Source organism: Martes martes (assembly GCF_963455335.1).
Source record: "Martes martes genome assembly, chromosome: 9".
NCBI lineage: Eukaryota > Metazoa > Chordata > Mammalia > Carnivora > Mustelidae > Martes > Martes martes.
In genome coordinates this window covers 121,284,422-121,307,930 of record NC_137896.1, presented here as the reverse complement: position 1 = coordinate 121,307,930, position 23,509 = coordinate 121,284,422, and the positions used below count along the sequence as shown (strand labels likewise).

The 23,509-nt window shown below is 55.6% G+C and overlaps 1 protein-coding gene across 1 annotated transcript in view; it reads left to right on the top strand.

Annotated features, from left to right (window-relative positions):
• KLHL29 (kelch like family member 29) overlaps window positions 1-23,509 on the top strand; it is a 140,029-nt gene that overhangs the window by 98,954 nt on the left and 17,566 nt on the right. The window contains exon 4 of the mRNA XM_080812942.1: window positions 17,112-17,250. Coding sequence (XP_080669068.1) covers window positions 17,112-17,250 — 139 coding nt within the window. The remainder of the gene's footprint in view (window positions 1-17,111; window positions 17,251-23,509) is intronic.

Here is a 23,509-nt window from a genome sequence, read left to right as displayed (position 1 = left end):
CATTTTTATGCCCTTAATAAAACATTCCGCCTACAACTATGTTTATGAAAGCAACAGATAGGAAGATCCATAATGCCACTTAATAGAGTTAATCACCTCCCATCGGAATGGTTTAAAAGGCTTTTTATTGCATGTTGAAAAGCTCTGACCATAATTAATACTCCACACACTGTCAGGTGCCAGTCAGAGGGCTGGAAGCAGCAAAGGGAACTTTCTAGCACACCGGGGCTGGGAGCGTTCTCAGGACTCGGTCCAGTTGTCTGAGCGCCAGGTTTTTAAATCAGGAATCTAGCTTTTGTGTCAAACATGGGGCTGCGTCTAGGGCTTTAGGTTCTAAATGTTAAGCTCTGGGCTCTAGGTGTAAATTCTGGGTTTGTTTTGGGCTCTAGGATTGGTTCTAGGCTCTCAAATCTGGACTCTGGGTGACCAGCCCTGGGTCTACCCGGTTGTGAGTTGGTCTGGCAGTAGGTCTCTACCCCCAGCCAGGAGAGGGATAGGGCTGTTTCCTGACAATGTTGGTTTAGCTCTCTGTCAGCCTGGTGGATCCCACTGACCACAGAAATTTATTCCGTGTACCTTCCGTTCACCTCTGACCTTTCCAGCCAGTTTTCAGCTAAGAGGAGGGAAGTCTCTGAATGCCCATGGCTGGCCTCCCCCAGGGTCAGCATGTGGGCAAAGGCTGGTCCCTCCAGACAACAACCTGACAAGGAGCAGACCCAGACTCAGTGACCAGGCCCACAGCCAACCAGCCATGGAGGCTCCAGGGCTCATCACTCTCCTTTCCTCCAAAGGAGAAGCCTTTATAGCCTTTATCTCCTTCACCCCTTATCACGTAAGCCGCTGAGGGACTGGAGCCACAAGGAATCTCCCAAACATCCCGGAAAAGCTGAGGAGGTGAAGGGTCAGCCTGAAATAATTAAAGAATAAAATCACCCTCTAGAAGTGCAATTCAAGCCAGCAGGAGTGAAGCAGGCGACAGGGAGATAGTGCTTGCCAGGGGCCGGTCCTCTGTCACCAGCCTGGGCGGCAACTCTGGGGATGATGGTGTCTGAGCCAGAGCCAGCTGGTACTCTAGAGATGTTTCTGAGGGGGAAAGCTCTTTTTCCTTTTGGAAAATTGGACTGACAAAAACTAAGAATGACCCCTGAGGGCACTGAGTGGAGGGTGGGTGGCCAGTGAGGCCAAGCCATGTACCCCAGTACAATATGGTGGACTTCACTCCACTAGACCGGATTCCAGGGCTCGTTAGGGCCTGGGTGGGTGGGTTGTCCCCAGGAGCACAGATACCTTTTATTTTTTAAGATTTTATTTATTCATCTGAGAGAGAATGGGAGAGAGAGAGAGAGCATGAGAAGGGGGGAGGGTCAGAAGGAGAAGCAGTCTTCCCCCTAAGCAGGGAGCCCGACGCCAGACTCCAGGATCATGACCTGAGCCAAAGGCAGTCGCCCAACCAGTTGAGCTACCCAGGCGCCCGAGCTCAGAGACTTTTGGTTGCTGTAAGAGGTCGTCGTTGAGACAGAGTCATCCCCCCATCTGACCCCCGGCACCCGCCTGTAACAGTAGACATTGGGTTTCCTTCACAACCTGAAAGGATTGCTTCCCCTCTGCCATCTCTCTGCCACCGGCTCCCCCCAGAGTGAGAGCTGTGCTCAAGGGAACTGGCCTTTCAACGAGGGAGGCATTTCCCCGCATGGGCTGTGCATAGGGGACACTGTCTACGGCTGCCATCCCAAAAGGGAGCTCCCTCATGGGGATGGGCCACGCCTCCCCCACCCCACATTGTACATGGAGTGATAGGGACAACGGGGGAAGAGAGGGCTGCGTGTGTTGTGGAGGAAATGCTTGTTCATTCAGTCAGCCAACAAAAATGCCGTGAGCCCCGACCTGCCATGCTTAACTAAATCTCTTCCCTCACAGAGCTCACACTCTGGCTCCCCAGAGCCTCCCAAATGATATGGCCTCCATCTCCTGGATGCGGCAACCAGAGAAATAAGGAACTGAGTGTGACCTCAGGGCTGTCCACAGCAGGCTGAGCTAGGATCCCGAAAGCCAGGGCCCTGGTTCTGAGGTGGATCTTCAGTCCTCTCCCAGCCCCCCTTGAGGAACTCCCTCCACCCACTGGGAGTGTGTGCCCAGCCCAGGAGGACACCCGGGGGAGTGCTGAGCCTGCGGAAGGGAAGCAGTGAGGTTTCAGTTCCTCTTGGTCCTTCTCAGGGAACAGAGTCAGGGGCCAGAGGGTTGCAGGACTGGCTCATCCTTGAGGCAATGAGGCAAGGGTGTCCCAAAGTTACGCAGGCCATGGGTGTTCCCCGGGGCCTGGGAAAAGACGTTGCGAACTAGTGCTGGGGCCACAGTGACCATGTTGGGGGAGTGTGGGTGTTCGTGCCAATCTCATTTTGATTAGGCAGGTTTTCTTCTGAGGTTCCGTATCTCCCACTGGGTTTATATAAGTGAGCCATAGGACGTGGTCAGGCCAAAAGCACACATGGGACAACCTGTCTGAGTGGGGTTGAGTGCCCAGCCACATGCTGGCCTACCCGGACTGACCCAGAACAAAAGGCAGCCCAGCGAGGCCCTTGGGGGTCAGAACTGTCCTCTTGGCACCTGCCCGTTGCCAGGCCCTCATTCTCTTTGCCTCCAGGCCTGATGGCCTTGAAGAGCCCACTGGGCAGCCGCTCCTGGTCCCTCCCTGGCCTGTGGGCTTGAGTGAGTCCCGAGGCCTGAGTGCAGAGGCAAGGGGGTTTTGGTGCACAGAGCTGGGCTCCGTGAGCAGCTCCCCGGAGGACTTTTGGGATGAGCTTGCTAATAGAGATGTCTGTTCTGGGAGGTCGTGATATCACCTGTCATTAACCCGGGCACCCTGCCCAGGGCTCTCACCAAGAAATCGTAGACAGCTGCTTGCAGGCGGGTGAGTGATTTGCAAGGACCACAAGACTATTTGCATAAACATATGTATGGAGCGTGTATTTATTTGCATTCATTTGCATAAATTGCTGGCTCTTTGAGCTGTTGTTCCTTAATTTTATTTTATTTTTTTTTCAGTAAATTTATTTGAGCTCTGAGCACAGATCTGGACACTTTAGGAATGAGAACAAAAAAGCAAAAAAAAAAAAAAAAAAAAAAAAAAACAAGAACAGCGCTGGGGCATGAGACCAGAGATTCTCAAACTTTGCTACACATCAACATCTTCTAGGAAGCTTTTAGAAATCCTGGAGCCCAGATTGTCCCCCATACAATTGGACACAAATCTGGGGGTGGGGCCCAGGTGCTAAGGATTTCTGTGAATACTTGGGTGGAAGAGACAGGTTGAGACCTGATGCCTTAGATAGGGCCAGGCCCATGTCAGATCGAAACGGCCTGAGCCTCCAGCTGGAGACACGGGGCACGTCACCTCACCCCCTCCCCACCACCCCGTATGTCCTGGACACTCACAGCTTCAGCACAGCAAGGTGGGTGACGTGCCAGGGCCTTGCCAGCACACCACGGGCTCTCAGCAAAAGGTCACCATGCCCTTGTTCCTTGCCGTCCCCACACCGTGTCCTCCCATGCCTGCTAGAACATCTGGACAGCCACTGCCCCTCCTGGCCTGGCCCCTGGGGCGCCCTGAACTCTACTTGGAGCTTCAGTCAGCCCCTAGGAGACCTCAGTGCTGCAGGTGGGGCCCAGGGGCCGTTCTGTCCGAGGCCCTTGGTTCTTTGTCCTTCCAGATGACTTCCAAATGCCTGGGAAGTGAGAGCTTAGGAGAAGGAGGCCCTGTGTTCTGAGCAAGCCCGCCTGTCCCCACCCACCTCCTTCCCTTCCTCACCCCAGGCTGGGAGAGAGCCGAGCCCTGGGCTTGCAAGCTTTTTCCCTCCCTGACGGGTGCTGCCTGGGCAAAGAAAATTCTGGAGGCCGGGAAATGCCTCACGTCCTTCCGTCCTTCCGTGTGGCTGTTCCCCGGGTTCTGCCGCTCTGCAGCTTCTCGCTCTCCCTGCTTGCTGCCGTCTCTCCACCCAGCCACCTGTCCCACCTGGTCCCTGCTTCTGGGCCTTTGCTTCCCATTCAAGACCCAGCTCAGTGTCTCCTCTTCCACCACACCTTGTCCAGTCCAGCAACTCTTCATTCATTCCCCCCGTCATTCACTCAAATCTCTACCTGAAACCTGCTCCGGGCCAGACTCTGTGCCAAGTGCTGGGGTACAGAGACCAGCCAGATCCAGGCTCTGCATCCGAGAGCTCTTGTAAGCAATGATCAAAGTCTGTTACGTTCCCCTCCCCGGCGCCTATCAGGGGAGCGGGAGGCCGTGTCCCCCACTGCCATGCAGACGTACCACATGAACAGACGCTGCTCACGGTGGATGACACAGGTCTTGCTAACAGGAGACAGGCACAGCTGGACCTTGGCCTGCAGAGGTGAGCAAGGAGGGAAGTGTCGGCTTCAGAACCTTCCGGAGGCAGATGGGAGCAGAGAGAGCAGCTTCTGGTGGCAGTCAGGGTGGCCCAGCCCACTCCTACCCTTGATCCTCCTTTGCTGAAACACATGGGGTCATTCCTGGGGCCTCGGGGAGCCCTACGGTTTGCAGCGCAGACCTTTCCTAGCCCTAGGTGAGCTGTGCTGGAGAAAGTCTTCCCCCCGCCTGCCCCAGGCCCCGGATGCAGCTTCCTGAGGCCAGGGCTGTACCCACCCAGACCCTCTCATTCCAGTGAGACCCTCACCTCCACTGACCAGAGGTTTCAGACCCACCCCAGATGCGAGCCAGCATGGGCCACCACCGTGGAGTACTAGAAGCTTCAGGGAGCCTGGAGATGGCTTCTGTTCCTAAAAGGAGCTATGGTACTGGGTGGACACCATTATCAACAAGACAGAGCTGGGCAGGAGAGCTACAGCCCACAGGTGGCAGGGGCAGCTCCCAGGTCAGGTTCAGCATTGCCCACCCCTGGGCCTGGAGCTGGAGGCTGGAGCTGGTGGGGGCGGGGGGTAGTCTCCTTCAGACTCTGTGCCATCACAGAGCATGGCAGACCTACCTAGCAGTACCTTTGGGCTGCCCCAGGACGAGTTCCGTGGGCCCCAGAGACGGTGTGAGGCTCTGGGAGTTGGGAGAATGAAAGGCAGCTTCTCCATCACGGCAGAGGTCCCGTCTAACTGGAGACAGCATTCCCAGGCAAGGATCACAGACCTAGGCGAGGAGGATGAGCAGGGGAGAGGCCTGAGCTGGCAGACAGGAGACAGGAAGGAGGGATGTCAGAAGAGGCAACCTGTTGACACTTCCAGGCACCTCCTGGGACCAAGCCTAGGTAATGCCTCCTTCACAAGGACCCTGCCAGCCGGTATGACAGGGAGACCAGCCATGGACCCAGGGCTGGCTCCTCCCTGGCGGCCAGGGTTTCTCCGCAGTTGTGACTCCTGGGCTGGCTTTCAGGCAGGCCTGACCCTCTGACTCTGCGCCAGGGCCTGAAGCTGACACCTGGTCACCTGGAGAACAGATGGCACTTTCTTCTTTTTTGCTAATTTTCCTAAAATGATCATGGTGATTGCTTGCATGATCATTCAAGACCATTAGCAGTATGAAAAAAATGAAATGATCCCAGGCTTTCGTCTCCCCTGAAATGACAAGAGGCAAGGTGCTGCCCCAGACCTGACCCTGGCCAGGCCCGGCAGGAGGACTGGACCCAGATGGACATTCACGGGCAAACAGCCATGGAGAGACACCCCTTCCCAGACATACCGGAAGACACAAGTGGGGTCCCCATCCCCTGCACACACACACACACACAGGCGCTCACGTGCTCCTCCCCTGCATCCTTACCCCAGGGCCTCTCTGCCCATGAATTCTCTTCTCCTGTGATGTGATTCAAAGTGTTCAGAGTTGCCATTAGCCTCTGGCATCTGGGCTTTCCGTTTCATTTCCCTCTTTACCCGGGTAACTGAACTGATCGTGCTCCCAGCTCTGGTTCACTAATTCTTGCAAATCCTTTAAAACTATTGATTTATTTGCTGGGACTGCACTCTCCGGAGTCTCGGGAAACACTGGCTTTTGCTAAAGCAGGTCGGGGAGGGCCATGTCTCCCCCACTTCTTGTATCTCTCTCCTGCCTGCCCTCCCCCCCCGCCCTGTCTTCTCCTCTCCAGCACCTCCCGCCACCCCTTCTCTGTGCCATCCTCTCCCTTCCTGGGGCAGGTGGCTGACTTTACGAACGTCCTCTCTGGCTGGACCTTTAGGGGTTAAGTCTTCAGGACGCTTGCAACAAAGCAAGGTTCTGTGGAACATCGCTCATGAGAATTGAGGCTTTGAGATCGTGTCTGGTTGTTGGGATTCTCGCCCTTTATTTGAGATATCATTTCCTCTGGGTCCTTGTTGTTCTTCTATTTCCCTGGGTCTGGAATGATGGGTGAAGAAGCTCTGGGGTCCCTCACTCGACCTCTTCCCCAGCCAGCCCCCTTGCTACCCACACACACAGCTGTCTCGCCCAGGCTCCGCAGGAACCCAGGAGGAAGGCAGGTCGGCCAGGACCTCTGGATGGAAAGAGGATGGGGTGGTCCTTTTGGCTAGTCGAGGGTGAAGAGCCAGCCCCTCTGGGAATCCAGAGCAGTGAGGCAGGGAAGCAGGGCTCCCTCTGGGCCTCCTCTGCCCCCCGCCCCCCGCTGCCCGCTGTCCAGGAAATGAGGGTAGCAAACACTCTCCACTTTCACCCCGGATGATGAAAGCAGAGCCTCGGGATGACGAATTTTCAGGCTCTGCACCTAGACCCCATCCTCTCCACCTGGGGGGCTGGGCTGGGTTCCAGGGTGTGGTGGCAACAGTCCCCCAGCTGCCTTCACTGAGCTCTGTCTTCCGGGCGAAGACGTCTAGAGTTTATCCCTATCTGGGGGCACATTCGGCACTGCTCCATGCAGCACACAGCTTTATTCTGTTCTCTGGCAGGGGCCAGCTACAGATCCTCATACGTATTTGGAAATCTGACGTCTTGCCCCTAAAATAGTGAGTAGTAAAATAGAAAGCTACAAAATGGTAACAGCCAAGGATAGACCACAGGCTGGTGGCTGCTCCTCGTAGAGAGGCCTCTGTACTCACAGCCCACGAGGCAAAGCGTGGGGACCCATCAGTTTGAGAGGCACATGTACGATGCTGAAGGGAAGAGAGGCAGCAGCCAGCACCTGGTTCCTGGATGCCATGTCCCAGGCCCAGCAGGGAGGTGGGCTGAAGAGGGGGACAGCGCTCAGAAAATCCTTCCCTCGGCCCCAGCCGTGCATGGGCTCTCGAAGCCCTGGGGTTCTGCTTCCCCATCAGAGCTCAGAGCCCCTTCCACTGTTTTCCATGCAAAAGGCCGGACCTCATCCTCACCGCCCACCCCCCAATCAGCAGCAGCCCCTAGGGACAGGGTCTAGCTTTCTCCAGATATGTGCCCTCCCCCCACCCCACCCTTCTATACCCCAGGTGACATGGGTGACTTTTCTCAGTTTTCCTCCCAGGCCCACACTCTACAGTTCCTAACACAAGTCGGTCACAGGGACCTTTGTGGGCACTCCAGCCGCCCTATTCTGCTGCCCACTGCTCACGTGGCCTGTGTGCTGATGTGCGACGTGGGCCTTTGCACAGGCAGACTGCTAACCAAAATGCCCTCCTGTCCACCATTAACAAGCCCCACCCCCCTCCCAAGACACAGCCAAGTCCCCCACCCCCGAGGGCCTTCCCTCCTCCACTTGCTCCCTGTGCTCCCCCAGTGGCCCAGGCGGGCTCTGCTGCAAAGGGTGTTTATCAGCCTGTGTATGACAGTGTAACACATGTGTCCATGTTGGTGCCACTCGGGTCACGTGACACGAACCACAGACTGCCGCTCTGAGAGTTCAGGAGAGCAGGAACTGATCTGAGGCTGGGGATTGGGGCAGCATAGGCAGATCCATGTCAGGGTCAGTACCCACCGGCACCGTCCCCCACCCCCACCGCACACCCCCCCCGGGGTTGTTCCAGCACCCCTGAGCTGCCAGCTGGGCTGGTTCACCACAAGCACTGTGGTCATCACTGGCTGGCTCTGAGTCCCCCCAGGACATCCTGGGATCAGCTGAGCCCAGGTCTTGTGGCAACATGCCAGCTGCCAGGAGGTTGCCCCCACCAGACTCACTCCACAGGGCCCAGTTTCCTGCCCACCTTGGAATGCTCCCCATAGAAGGGGGTTCCAGTGCCAAGAAATCCAACTGACCTTAGTCCGAGGCAGCATCTACCTCCCCCATCTGACTGTGAGCGCCTTGAGGATGGAAACTGGTTTCGTATTCATAGTCCAGGTCCTGACACATAGTAGGCCCTCAGTAAATGTGTATTAGGCTATGAACCAGTAAATTAAGAATATGTCTTGTTATGTGCATTTGGTTCTCCAGCCGTGACACCCCCTGCACTTCCTGGTCATCCCACTCCAACCCTCCCTCCCCAGACCCCTCATCTCTCCCTCCCCAGAAGGCCATCAGCACCACCACTGACCCCACTGACGTAAGTTGTTGTCCCCTTCCCCTGGGACTACTGCTCCCTCCTCCGCAGCTCCCACCCTGACCCCAGCTCTGGGCCCAGTGCCCCGTACCTGGAAATTCAGAGGATTCAGGGCATCAGAATGGGTTGGAATAGCAGAAAGGAAGTATCCGATGGTGTGGAAGGCCAGGGATGGGGGCAGAGTGTGGGGTACATGGGGGTGAGCCATTGATGGTTGATTCTGAGCCGATTTTTTGAGTGGAAGAGACAAACTTGACTCTCTCACCCTATCTCATAAAATCCACCAATGGCCCCCAGTTTCCCGTGGGTTAAGACCGTACTGGGTTTGTTTTCTTTCATAGTGTAATATGGGCCTGCGTCTTTTACCACACACACACGCACACGCACACGCACACACACACACACACATATGCTTGCACATGTACACACAGGCTCATACACAACCACATGTTCACACACACCATATGGTCATGCCCACATGCTTCCATACACTACACACTCCCAACACACACACACACACACACGTACGCACATATGCATATGGTTCACACCTGGCCCCTCCAGCCCACCTGGTGAGTTGCTACACATCTTTCCAGTGTTTTCTTCACTGTCTCCCCACCCAAGCCTCCCTCTGCTCAACCAACCCAGCCAGCAGTCCCTTCTGTGAGCCTCCTCTACCCAGCGCTTGCCCCACAAAACTCCCCTCACTTGGCACCACAGTCATTTGGTGTGTTTCCTGGGAAATCAGAAGCTCCTTGGGTCTGCAAATGGACCCCCAGCACACCCCCAAGCCCAGCCCACCTGTTTAATGGATCAGACAGACAGAAGGCATCTGAAACTTCCAGTCTGCCTCCGAAAGGGGCTGTCCATACTTCAGCCTTACTCAGCTGTGGACTTAGTACCCTCAACCTTTCTAGAGCCCTGTCCACGCTCTGCCCTGACCCCTGGGTACTTAGAGCTCTCCAAGGTGCTGACATTGGTTCTCTCACATGGCTCGACTATGGCCTGGCCTCTGGACTCTCTAGTCCCTCTAGCTGAGAACCACTGCCTACCTTCCACAAATCTACCCTCCAGTGGAAGAGAAGCAGTGTCTCTAAACATGCTAGAGGCACAAGACAGTTTCACAGAGGCCCAGGGGGAGAGGCGAGCTCCCCATCCCCACCCCAGACAACAGATTCAGCTCTCTCCCTGGGGCCAAACACGAGTCTCATCCTCCCCTGGTCCTGAGGACCAAGGCCCCTCAGGGTACCCACCTCCCCAGCGCCAAGTTCTAGCCCCAGGAGCTGTCTCCTGCCTCAAAGAGAGATTGTCTGGTCATCTTCCCTCCAGACCCCTGACCTCCTAGGGGCTCCCAGTCCATCTCTATGGCCTCCCTTGCACTTGCAGACCCCACATTCTGGCATCTGATCCCCACAGAGCTCTTCAGTGTCCTGACCTGACTTTCCAGGATGCTTAATTCGCTGCATATCCCCCCACCTTGGCTGTGGCATGTCAGCCTGCATTCCCAGCTCCTGCATGCTGTCTGCATACTGCTACCTCTCCTAGACTCACCCCAGACTCGCCACCAGGTCTCCTAGCCCTGACCTCCATGACATTTTCATCCTCTCTTGTTCAGAGTGTGCATCTCAACCCTCAGTCTTCATCCTCAAAGCAGGGGAAAGAGCCAGGTGGAGGCAACTTTTCTGGGAGCAGGAAGGACTAACAGCAGCCAGTGTCCACCTAGCTATGGTCAATCCCTCTGACCGCAGCTGCAGGGTTTGCCCACTGGCCTTCCCTGCCCAGCCAGTAGTCTGCCCCTACCTCTACAGTTTTATGAGGATTTTTTAAAAAAATTTTAGATTTTTTTGTTTGTTTTTTAAGATTTTATTTATTTGTTTGACAGACAGAGATCACAGGTAGGCAGAGAGGCAGGCGGGGGGTGGGGGGTGGGGAAGCAGGCTCCCTGCTGAGCAAAGAGCCCAATGCAGGGCTCGATCCCAGGACCCTGGGATCATGACCTGAGCCGAAGGCAGAGGCTTTAACCCACTGAGCCACCCAGGCGCCCCGATTTTAAAAAATTTTAAGGAAAAAAATTTTCATGACTTTTGTATCATCTTGGAGGGCCTGAGAATGTTCTCACTGGAAGGTAACCCTCAGTTCTGCCCAGCAAATGCACATCAAGCATGCCCTAGTGTGTAGCCCTGGGGTAGGGGCTATAGGGACAGAAAGGCCCTTCCGTGCCAAATTTTACTGCCTGAGAAATAGGTCTTGTCACTCAGCATTAGACAACTTGGAAAAGGCAGGCTAGTGAGCGGTGGTGACTGTCCTTAGGGCTTTTTCCCTTTCCGATAAATGGTAGGAATTTCCATTTGGGCAACAGGACAACCAGAAGGTCTCCTCACTAAAACTCTAAGTAAGGCAATACATCTGAGTCTTTCACGCTTCCTTTCTCTAGAAGGACACATTTCCAGGGAGGGCTTGCCTGTGTGAGGCTGTCAGGCCCTGGGCTGGGGCAGGAATGACTTCCCAATAGAGGACCATCCCTCCAACTCAGGCTGGGCACGCGGTCCACAGGTTTTATCCTGCCTCACCTAGAAGAAAGGGCCCAGCTGGCACTCCAGGTCGATTCTGAGCTGTTCTTTGGAAAAGAGGGATGTGTCTATCAGATCAGTCGCAGGCAGGGGAGGAAGAAGGGCGACATTCAGCTTTGGAGCCTGTCCCTGACTGTCTATGGCCTGACCCAGCCACAGCAGCTCTCTTGGTGCAAAGTCGCCATTTGTCCCCACAGTGTCTGCACACACCGGGCTCCTCCACTCCTGGATGAATTATCCTCTGGGCAGGCGTGACACAGTCGTTGCTGGGCTTTCTCACTATATTTCACAACTGCTCTGAGTTTATAATTTTTTCAAGTCCTTTATCAAATATGTGTCATAAATACCACTGGAATCAGGAGCATTTGTCACCTAGCTGGGTTCTTTCTTGAGCTCTGGAAAAAATTATTCGGCTGTACAACCTTTCTCGGGGCTCTGATTTAATGGACTTCTCTGCTGCAAAGCCACTGAAATGCGTTGCCTTTTAATATTTGACATCTCTTCCTCTTTATTACCAACTCAGACAGCCCTTCTAGTCCAGCTGGAATGAGCCCATTAGTCTCTGACAAATAACTCGTGTCGTTTCATGAAAAATATTCAGAAGCTGGGCTGCGATGTCATTTCCAGGCTTGGTTCTGTTTGTGGCCTCCCTCTGCTCTAAACAAAGCATCCAGGTCCAGGCCGACCCTCCCCCGTGTCCTTTTTCTCTCCGAAGCCACTTGGTGCTGGGTCCACAGAGCCAGGCTACCCCACCACTCACAGCGGGGGCTGAGCCGACACAGTTAGAGACGTCCGCCACTGAGTGTCAAGAATTGGGCCTCACGGCAGCACGGTTCAAAGTTGCCCAAAGCTGGAAGCAAGCTGGGCGTCCACTCACAAATGAACAGGCAAACGAACTGTGATGCATCCATATAAAAGAATTGCATCAAGCTTTAGAAGCGGAGGGATTTCTGACCCATGTTCCAATACGGATGAACCTTGAGGGTGTTATAGTAAGTTAAGTAAGCTTGCCCCAAGAAGACAAATACTGCATGATTCCACATGCACAAGGTACCCAGAGCGGTCAGATTCATAGAGACGGAAAGTAGAAGGGTCATGGCCAAGAGCTGGGGAGGAGGGGATGGGAAGCCACTGTTTGATGGGAACGGAGTTGCAGTTTTATAAGATGAAGTATTCCAGGGACTGACCACACAATGCTGTAAATGTGCTTAACACTACCGGACCATACGCCTAAAACCAGTTATGATGGTAAATTTTATTGCAATTAAAAAAAAAAAGAAAAGAATTAGCTTAAACACTACCTGTGAAGGAGACCCTGATGGAGGGGAAGTTTCACAAGCACTTGAGCCCTATCATTTACTCATGCTTTCTGTATCAGTTAGCTCTTGCTGCGTAACAAAAAAATTCCAAGATTTAGTGGCTTAAGTAACCACCACTGATCTGGATTATGATTCTCATCTGCCCTCAGGGCTGGGCTCAGCTGTTCTAGGTCAGGCTTAGCTGATATTGTGGGGGCTGGCCAGTGTGAATGACTCATCTCTGCTCCACGTGGCCTATTATCCTCCAAAAGAGTCACCTGGGCTTGTTCATATGGTAGTAGGGGCAGGGTCCACGAGTGTGAGCAGAAGCAAGCAAGTTTCCTTGAGGCCGTGGCTCGCACTCACACAATGTCCTTTCAACCCCATTCCATGGCAAAGCAAGTCTCAAGGGCAATGAAGATTCAGAGGGTGGGGAAAAGAGCTTCACCCCTTGGTGGGAGGAGAGACAAAGAATTTTTGTCGTCTACCACACCAGCTGTATATATGCCGGGCCCTGTGCTAGATGTTGAACGTAAAAATATAAATAAATCACAGTCACATGCAGAAGACAGACATGTAAATAAGTAATTACAACGCACAGGGTGCTCTGAAGACGTGAGCACGGGATGCTGCGGGAGCATGGAGGGGGGTGAATGGCCGGGGGAGGAGGAGGGGAAGGAGGCAGAGGCTTGGGACCCAGTAATACCTCAACTGGTATTACAGGACAAAATGGTAATTCGACAGAAGAAGAAGGAAGGGAGAGAGATTGGGGCAGGGAGAAGGGTGAGGGCCGGGAGGGGACATGCCCGGGGTGCAGGGAGGCTTCAGCGGGGCGTGGAGGAGGTTTGCTCCCCCTGCTGCGGCTTGAAGGGTTTATTTAATCCGGGAGGGGTTGCCAGGTTGCTGGGTGGCTTAGGGCCGGAAACAGCCAGACGTCAGTGGCTCAGGCAGAGCCCAGTTGTTCCTGAGGCCAGGAGAGAATGGACAGCAGAGATTTCTAGGCAGTAAAGGAGGCGGGCTTGGTGTGGGGAGGAGAGGAATCAGAGGGGGGGATTCAGTGACCAGAACCTGCGAGAGTTCCCCACTGAGGGGCAAGGCCAAGGGCAAAGGGCAGCCACTCTGTGGCCAGGCAAAGGCGAGGCGTCCTGTGGACACAGGTGGGGCATCCCACCCCAAACCTGGGAGGCCAGAAGACAGTTCCCCGATGTCAGCCAAAAAAGAAGGACCCTGAGGTCAGGACTTCCCCCTCCTCCCCAAGCCTGAAACAGCCAGATTCTGCTGGGGTTCTACGGGGGTCTACCCCAAAGGCCCAGCCCCTGCCAGGCTCCACCCTGATGCCCGCAAACTGGGCACAGCACGGCTGGTTGGAAAGCTTCCCCAGGACCCCACATTCCTCCGAGCCCCTCACACATTAAGTGGTTGTCCTCAGCCAAGACAGTGGGCTAGGCAGGAGGGCGGCTTGTGCCTGGAGCCAGTGCTGGCTTCCTCCCGTGGATCCTGGGTCGTGCTGTCCCAAAACACGGGCTCCCTCCAGCTGGGCGCTCAGCCGGCAGCAATAGGCACACACCGCCTGATCGAAACTTTGAATGCACTTGGGTCCCTGCTGTGAAAAGGAATCCCCTGGTGAGCACTTTCATAAATTGAAAATTTTTTCCGAAACTGAGTAATCCTGCCCAGCTATTAAATCCAGATTTCCACAAAGCGAGAGTAGAAAGAGCTTGCATTTCGATGGTGACCTGGATCTCCCAGCACCTCCTAGATCCAGCCAGGATTCCCAGGGCAGCAGGCAGCACGCTGCAGGGCTGGGGCTGCACATGTCATCTTTGCCGGGTCCTTGGTTGCAAGTCAGAGCTTTCAGAAACAATCAGAATGCTTTGGGCCCAGGAGGAGTGGTATTTTGTCACCACTGTGTTTTCCCGGCCCCCAGGGCTTGGTTAACTCAGCAGGCGTGTGGGGCTGCATCCATCACTCCCTGCAGCCTGACAGCTGGGAGGCACCCGGCAGGTGCCTCTCGGTGCTCGAAGGGATTGAGAACCTAAAGCTGGCGCAGCTTGCCCAGGGTCACGCAGCCAATTAGTGGCAAAGCTGGAACGAGAACCAGGATCCAGGTCTTTGGAACTCCAGCCCAGAACTCTTTAAACCCCACAGGACTTCACTCACAAAGCTGACATCACCACCTGGCTCGCTATGAGCGTAGCGAGCGGTTCAGCCTGACCCGCCCGAGCCTGTGGGTCCCCGACTGCGTCACGTCCCTGCCCGAGCCATGGGCCTAGGTTGCAGGTCCCACTGCCTCGCCTCCTGCCCAGGCCCCAGACGCATCCTGCCTCCTGCCCCTCTCCCCAACGCGTCTCATAGGCCCGAACCCCAACCTCAAATTGAACTCAGCACCCCCTCCCTTCCCAGCATCTCCCCAGAAACCTGGAAGTGGTCCTCGCACCTGCCGGCCTCCCTGTTCCTTCCAGCACTAAGGGCCGTAGTTTCCCAGCCTAAGTACTTGTCTTTCTCTGTCCTCCGTCACCACTGCTGTTCAGGCCTTTGTCCCTCCTCACTTAGATCATGGAGCCGTCACCACCATTGACAATGACATCGTCGAGGCCCACGGAACAGTTTACCATGGGCTAGCTCATTTAACTTCAACAAAGGAGAAACTGAGGCTTCAGGGACACTTTCCCAGGGTCACACAGCTGATAGGAGGCAGAGTTCAGGCTCTCCCCCAGGCCTGGCTCTGAGGCCCAGCCCTCCCCCACCTCCTTCCTGGCCTCCAGCCTCCAGCCTACCCGGTTCCTCCCGGTCCCACCCCTAAGGGGGCTGCCAGAGTGATTCGTTTGGCACCCGGGTCCAAACCTGTTGCTCCTCTGAACAGAATCCCACGGTTCCCCGGTGTCCACAAGACTCACCGGAGCCCCCTTCCAAGGCTCTTGACGTCTGACCCCACCTGCCGCCGCACCGTTGCTTTGTTCCCTGTCTGCCCCACAGGCTTCCTCCACACCCTCCTGGTGCTTCAGGCGCTGCTGGTCTCCCTTGCCCAGGTCGGAACACACCCGCGGGGAGTTTTCTGGAGGCCCCAGCCAGCGCCCCCAACGCACCCCCGCAGGCGCCCGGCCTGATGTAGGTAGGCTTGGTGGTGTGGTCAGTGATTCAGCTCTGCCCGCACAACTCAGACCTCTCTCTCCCTGTGTGCCTTGGTCTTCAGCAGAACCAGAGCCCAGGATGTCCTTGCCAAGAAGGACCTACCTGACCTCAAGCCCCCAAACCCCTGCCCATGCCTGAGCCTGAGCTCGGGGATTTTCACCAGGCTCTGCGAATAGAGCGGGAGCCTCCAGCTTCATTCTGCTGACATACAGACAGAGGCTCAGAGAGCACAGGGGCTTGTCCGAGGACGCACAGCTGTCAGAGGCAGGGCGGGTCTCAGAAGGGAGTCTTGACAGGCAGCTGATGTCAGCCCATGTGGACAGAGATGACAGGCAGGAGCAGAGCTTGCTGGAGGATGATTCCAGAACACCAGCCTGGGGGCAGCATCGACCCGGAGGGCTCAGGGCGATGGTGGGGGGCTTGGAAGCAGGGCTCAGTTCTGCAGAACCCCTTTCCTATTCACCTGCCAAAGGACATAACCTTGCCTGACAACAGCCTTGGTCATTCTGGCCAAGAATCTGGGCCTCCGATGTCCACCAAGCAGCAACTAAGGAGCCCAGGGGGGCAGGCAGGCAAGGCAAGGCTAGTGGGAACATTGGTCATCGGAAGGCCCTAAGTTTCGCAAATGGGAGTTTATATCAGCGAATCAGGGTACCTGTCAGCCTCTCCTCCTTCCCCCTTCTGAGCCTTGAGGAGGGTCTGGGAGACATCCCCAGGTTCGGAGCCCACGGGCATGGGATACTCTCTGGGCCGGCCCCAGGTGGCCAAGACACCAGGCAAAGGTAGGTGTGCATCAGGGTGGGAAAGGCTCCGGAGGCCTCTTTCTGGGAACTGGTGGGGGCTGCAAGCCAGGCTCTCCCATGCTGAAGCCTCAGCCGAGGGTGAGAGTCTGGAGAGAATGACCCAAGGAAATGGGGAGGAGGTGCACCCAGCCCCCACTTCCTGCCCGCCTTCCCCGGCAGTCCCAGAGTGTGCAACGGAAGGAAGTGCTTGGCAGGCCCCCATTCCACCCTCTCCTTCCTTGGAGGGAGAAAAGCTCACCCCGTGCCATGGCTTGAGTGTCTAACATAAGGGATGCTGTTTTTGCAGGTTCTGTGGTTTTTATTCCTTTGATCCATATCCAGCCCATCTTGCATCACAATGCCATGCTTTACTTGGCATCCAATGCATCAGCACTCATTGGCATTTGGAGAACTCGTTCTGTAGTTATACGACAGTTTCAGTTGTCTGTGATAATGTATTCTCTGTGTTTCCAATTGTCAGTATGGGAATCTTTTCCCCCAGCCTTTCAATTTCTGGGTTTGATATATATATTTTTTGGGTATTGTATTGTTTTGGTTTGGGGTTCTTTTTGTTTGTTTGTTCGATTGGTTTTGTTTTGTTTTTTTGTGGGGTTTTTTTTTTTTTGGTTTTGTTTTGTTTTTGCTTTTGGAAAGTTGTCATTCCTTTGGTTCTGTAGCCCCTCCCAGTTGCTTCTTGTTGACACATATTGTTTGTGACTTCTTTTGACTGTCAGTGTTGAGCCAGTCTTGCCAAGAAACAGTATCAAGTATTTTCCGATTTCTCTACTTCTTGAAAGAAAAATTTTTAATTAAGAAAAAAAAAAAAAACTCTTAATGGGAACCTGGCCCTGTCTGTCTTCTCTGTTCTGCAGAAATGTTGAAGGAATTGAACCAGCAGCGCAGAGCGAAAGCGTTTACAGACCTGAAAATTGTTGTTGAAGGCAGAGAGTTTGAAGTCCACCAAAATGTTCTAGCTTCCTGCAGCTTGTATTTCAAGGACCTGATTCAAAGGTTTGCCTTCCTTCCAGCTGTGGTCGGGTCTGTTCCTTTGTAGGACGCTTTTGTGTCGCTTTTCTCCTCCCCTCTCTTGCAGGTTCCTGAAGCGTGACTCCCTGTCACAGAGCCAGTAGCCATCTCTCCTCCCCCCCCCCACCCCCGAGTGCCCTTTCTCACATACAGCCCCAGAGCAGCCACAGCCCCCAGCCCGCCCCACGCAACTTTGCTGGTCACCAGGGGCCTCTGCCAGCCGTAGACAACACCCCTGCCCTGCCCCGAGGATCCCGAGTTCTCAGTGGCTCACAAGCCCTCCCTGAGATTAGGAGGACTGCGGACTCCACTTTAAGGGACCCCTGCACACTGTCCCCACTGGTTCAGCACAGGGGCCCAAGCACCATCATCGCTGCTGTCGATAGTGACCTTAATGCCAGGAAAGCACATCGACCAGGCTGTCCCCTGCTGAGGAGCACCAGGCGCCCACGGTGCCGCTTTTCCACAGCTTGAGTTGGGGAGAAGAGACTTGTAACCAAATCCGCATTCACGCTGCATGCCTTGATACTTGTACACGGAGCCTAAACCGGCGTTGTCTGAGCACAGACCAGGTGTGTCCTAAACACGGTCTCTCTCAGCCTTTGCTCCTTCCCCTCCGCCCTCTGCCCCGGCTATTTCTACCTGAATGAGTTTTAATGGTGCATGAGCATCTTTTTTTTTTTTTCCATTATGTTGATTTTTTTTTTTTTTTTTTAATTTGTCTGCTTCATACCCTCGCAAAGAAGTCAGGGGCCACCTTCTAGCTCCTTAGTGAGGGAGAGCAGCCGAGGGGGCCGGCCCAGGGTAACGCTCCTCTTTCTCTCACCATCAGCAGATTAATGCCGCTGCTCATTTTGCCTTGCAGCCTCTCCGGGGCGGACGCTGAGCCGGGACTGGGCTCAGAGTGGGAGGACAGGACCTCTGCTTGCTTCCCAATGCTGTGTTTGGACTTGCCAACTAACCCCAGAGTGACTGTGTTTTGTTTCAGGATGGCACACTGGCTGGCATCTCCTTTCCAATCTGTTGTGTCCTTTCACTTAGAGCTGAGCTGCCCGGCGTGCAAGTCCCACCCAGCCTCGCTGGCCCCAGCCATGCAGGAAGGGGCAGGCTCTTTGTGACTTCCAGTCTCATGGACAGCTTGGGTCTCCCGCCCCCAGTGCTTGGGTTCTCTGTGTCCAAGCACAGGGGTCAGGGGCATGAGCTCTGGGGTAAAGGGGCACGTCCAGTGGCTTCTTCGGGCCAAGGGAGGTCTTTGTGCTGCCACTCTTGGCAAATTCCGATACTGGCAGTGACCAGCATCCTAGGGCCTTGGTCCCTGCTACAGACCAGCTGGAGAGCACAGAGCGGGCAGGATGCAGGGGCAGGTTGGTACTAAGGGATGGCCCAGCCCTGAGCTAGAGAGGTGGGCAAGAGGAGCACAGGAGCCCTTTGACTGTCTTTAGAGACCTTACACGTAAAGCCAAATTCTCGTACACAACAGAGGACACCACTTGGTGGGAACCCAAAGTAGTGGAGGCTTCTTAGGCCAAAAAGGAAGGAGGAAGAACATTCCAGGCAAGGGGTGGGTTGCCTGGAATGTTCTAGAATATAAGGAATGTTCTAGAATGCCCCAAACAAGGCATGGGTTGCCTGCCATGAAAAGCTGGGACAGAGGCCATCATAAGCAGTGTGGAGGGGAAGACAGCCTTCCCAGGGATGGATGTGAGCTGGGGTTAGGTGGATGGGCAAGCCCGACCCCTGGGCTAGGGTCCTGGGCTTGGTCTGAGGCTGTGGGGGCATCCAGAGCAGTGGGAAAGGGATGTCCACCTGAAGGTGAAAGAACTGTAGGACGTGCCTCAGTGGCCCTAACCAGAAATGGTGGGCGCTAGAACTAAGAGGCAGTCCCTGAAAGGGAGAGAGCACCACCCCCCGGCAGCTAAGAGACCTGGGTTCTACACCTGACTCTGCCACTTGTCCTACGACCCCAGGCAAGTCACATCCTCTCTTGTAGGCCTCAAGTTTTCTCATCTGTAAAGCAGGAGGCTGGTTCCAATGACATCCAGGTTTCCTTCCAGTTCCAACATTCCAGAGTGGCAGTCAAGGGAGGGCCATGGCCAGCCCTGCAGAGGTTTCCCAGGTGCAAGCCCCAGGACGTGAGAATGGTGAGGTCACGGGGTGCAAGGCAGGTCCAAGGACCAGTGTCAGGCCAGAGCTGGGGGCAAGGGATGAAATGAGTGTCTGGCATGGCAGATTTTCATGTCTGAAGGCTGCCCTGGGACAGATGCCTGCCAGGCAACCAGACAGATGATAGACCTGAATGCAGAGAGGCCTGAGGTCTGGGGAGACCCCTTCAGCGTAGAGGAGGGTCACTCAAGGAGGAGGGAAGGCCAAAGCTGAGCCCAGAGGCACCCCTGTATCGGAAGTTCACCATGTTAATTTGCGGCCGTTTTAAATTTTACTTCCCCCTTCTTAAGCTTGGCATCCATCACCATTTCCTTCCATAGCTGCAAAGAAATTCCTGCTGTGGGGAGGAAAGCAGACTCTGCAGAAAGCCGATTTCCTTTCCGGGCTTTGTAACGTCCTGGAGAAGTTCACCCCCTCAGACGTCAGGGAGCAGCCCGTGTCGTTCCGCTGTCATTTCGGGCTGGGACCCCGGGTGCAGTGAGCTGTGGCCAGAGAGGCCCGGCGGGAGAGGCAGGGGCTTCCCTCTCTGGAAGCTGCACTGAAGAGCCAGAGGGAGGAGGGACAGTCTGTGTCCTGGTCCTTCCTTCCATGATGGCCTCAGTGAGCCCAGTCAGGACAGGTGACCCACTCTTCTCTGCCGTCCCAGGACCCGCAGACCTGGGGGGGGCTCCGGCTGGCCTCCTGCCCACCTCCATCCTGGGGCCGGTCTCATGTTCACCACTCTGGCCCCAGTGAGCCCCCTGTCCCAACCCCCAGCCACAACCCAGTGTAGACACCCTAACCTGGAGCCCCAGGACAGACGTGGGGAAACCAAGTCATTCGGTCCTCTTCGCTCAGCAAACAGCAGGAGCCCCTCTCGCAGGAAACACTAGATGAGAAGGGTCTCTGTCCTGAGAAAGCCCACGGCCCGACGAGGGGAGCCGTAAAGAAGTAGGAGCAGGAGAACAGACTGAGCACAGAAATGGGGTTTAGAGGCCCCCCCGGGCAGAGCGCCTGACTGTAGGAAGAGGGACGTTCAGGGACGGCAGGGGTGGCAAGGCCCAGCACGCGATTCAGTGTCGCTGCCGCTCCGGGCCCCAGGTGACGATGGAGCGAACGAGGCCAGTGCAGGAGGCCGGAGCCGGCCCTCCGGGGTTTTGCTTTCAGCCTGGAGCTGTCGTGGTCAGATGTGTGTTTCACAAGGACGACAGTCAGGCCGTGAGTGGGAGAGCTGGCTCTCAGTGTCCTCTCCTGACCAGCTCACCTGCCCCTGTTCGCCAGGCCCCAGGCCAACCCCCACTCTGTGCACACACTCTGTCCTCACATGTGTGTGTACCTTTGGTGCGGCTGCATTCATTTCAAACTCTTGTCTTTTTCCCCTGGTGAGGTCAAGACCCAGCCCCCAAGGAGCCTGTAGAAATGTCGAATGTCATCCTGAAAATCCTCCCACTAACCCTGAGAAACAAGTAGCATTAGTATCCCCACTTTACAGATGAAGAAATTGAGGTGCAGAGGATTTTAAGGAAGCAGTAGGACTGGGATGGGAGGTCTCACTCCAAAGTTCATGCTCTTACCATCCATTTGCTAACCCAGAGAAGAGCAGAAGGGTAGTCTTTATGTGTGCGTAAAGCCTATACGGAAAGAAAGTGAAACTCAGGGTTGGTAGTGTGGACAGATAGGCGAGGAAAGGGATGCAGAGTTTGTGCGTGTGTGTGTGCATGCACACTTGTGCATCTGTTGGAAACACTCGTAAACAGGCCACCAGATCTGCCCAAGAGAAGACCCAGTCCCCACCTCTGCAGTGGTCACTTGCCCCCATACCCGGCCTCGGGCATGAGGAGGAGCACGGAGGAGGCTCCGGGAGGCCATCGGGAAGCGCGGAGCCATGCTGAGCCCCGTGGGCTCCCTCACCTCCCCTTTGTCACCCCATCTGAGTCCCTGTGACAATCAGGGCAGGAGGAAGAGCCGTGGCTTTGTCTTGGGATGATGCTAGGGCTGGGGCTGTGCCCTCACTGCACCTCGCCGGCCTCCAGGCTAGTGGGGGACCCCAGAACTATTGAGAGGGCTGAGCCCCGGGCTTCAAGAAGGAGGAAGGATATTTGGAGCAGACTAGAGCTAGTGGCATTCCGGGTTTACAACCTCCCGAGTCCAGAGTCACTTCTAAACCCTGCTGAGCAGGACTTGGGTCTGCCCTGGGCATTTTGGGTAAGTGGAGATGTCTCTTCACTTATCCCCAGGAGCCGAGGAGGGCTTAGGGCCGGCTGGTGCCACGGGAGGCATCGGCTAACCTTCCTGGCCAGGCCGGCTGCGGGCCCCATCAGAGAGGACAGACAAGACAGAGCTCCTGCCCTCCCTGCCCGTACTTCCAAGCATGGCCCCCAAGCCGGGCTGTGGGACGAAATGTTGTGCTGCAGGGGAGAGCTGTCCCCTCATCCCACCAAACGGGACAGAGACCCAGCATTCTACCTTCCAGCCAAAACCCTCATCCCACCAAGTCTGTTGGAGCCAATGACACATTTGAACTCTATTCTGTTTTTATAGTAAATGAAAGTAGATGGACACATTGATTTGTCCAAATTGATTTTCACAAGCCTCGTGGGCTTCTCTGGGCTTCTCGTGGGCTCTGGGCTTCTCCCTCCATTGTTCTCTCTGGGGGAAGCGAAAGGGGTCTCCGGAGTTGAGTGGCACAGAGCCTGGACATAGGGTGACCCCACCAACAATAGGAAAGCCATCGGCTGCCTCTCCCCTCCTTCCCCGTGAAGCTGGGCGTTTGTGGGTGTCAGTCTGCCCCCCTTTCCTGGTAGAACAGACAGGTGTGGCTGGAAGACCAGATAATAGAAGGAGAGACCCATCTCGAAGGCGAGCAGAACAGCGTGAGTCAGACCCACCGCCGAATCACCACGGATGGGCCAGAGCAGGTCAGGCTACCCACCCTTCTTCTCCACCTACTCCGTGACGGCCCCTACCCAGCACTGCCCCACAGTTGCCCCCCAGTTATTCCAGATCGAACTTGCAAAATGAAAGCATCTGATTACTGAGGTGTGTGAGGGCCCGATGAGGGACTAAAGTCTGGAGAGGGCAGTTCTTATCCAGGTGAGCAAACTGCTGATGGCGGGGTCTCAAATGGTCTATAATGGGCATGTGGCGTTCCCGGCCCATCCAGAGGCCCAGGCCTACCAAGCAGAGGCTGTGTCCCATACCCTGTGAGAAGGTGACCCGGGGAGCTTTGGTCTTCTGACAGAACTCACAGGGCCTGTGTGGGCTGGGTCGCACCAGCCAGCCCCACCCACTCACCCCCAGTGTCAGGTTCACGGCCCAGCCTGACAAAGCCATCACTGCCCATTCCTGCCTGCTTCTCCTCCCTCCGAGATCACATTACCACCCAGACCACCCAGCAGCTCCCAGTGCTCCATGCTGCTAAGTGGAACAGGATGCTTGGACCCCAAGAGCCAGCTTAGGACAGGGACAGAAAAAGTCCTCTGTGGAGGACACAGCTCCCCATCGGTGACCAGGGCCACCCATCATGAGCAGTGCCTCCCAGGGATCCCAGCTCATAGGGAAGAGACCTAAGGATCACTGAGGTCCAATCCCAAGACCATCTGAGGGTCAGCGATAGAAAATCACCACAGGCCTCCCTCAGCCCCACAGCTGTGTGGACAGTAAACACATACGTGCAGATGAGCTACATAAGACCTCCCAGCCGGGGGCCTCCCCACTACAGATCTTGAACTCAGCCACCCGACAAAGCTTCCATTACGTTCTCAAATATTCCGCCATAACCAAGGGGAATGGTCATTCTGCCCGTGGCCTGGCATCTGGCCCCAGGGGCCTCCAACCACTCCCTGAATTCCTTTGCCCAGCAGCCCCCAGCTTCCCATGGGCAGCTCTCCCAGGGGTCCTGAAGGAGCGGCCACAGCTATGCATCACAGGGACCGTGGGCCTCACCAACCCTGGATCGCACCTGTGATGACCAACACCCCATGGGCCTCCTCACATCGTCCCCATACTCCTTGGCCATGCAGGCAGTGCGCTATCCCTGGGGTCCTCTCCTCGGCTCAGGCTCGGGGCAGGACAAGCATCTCCCACAAGCACAGCCACATGT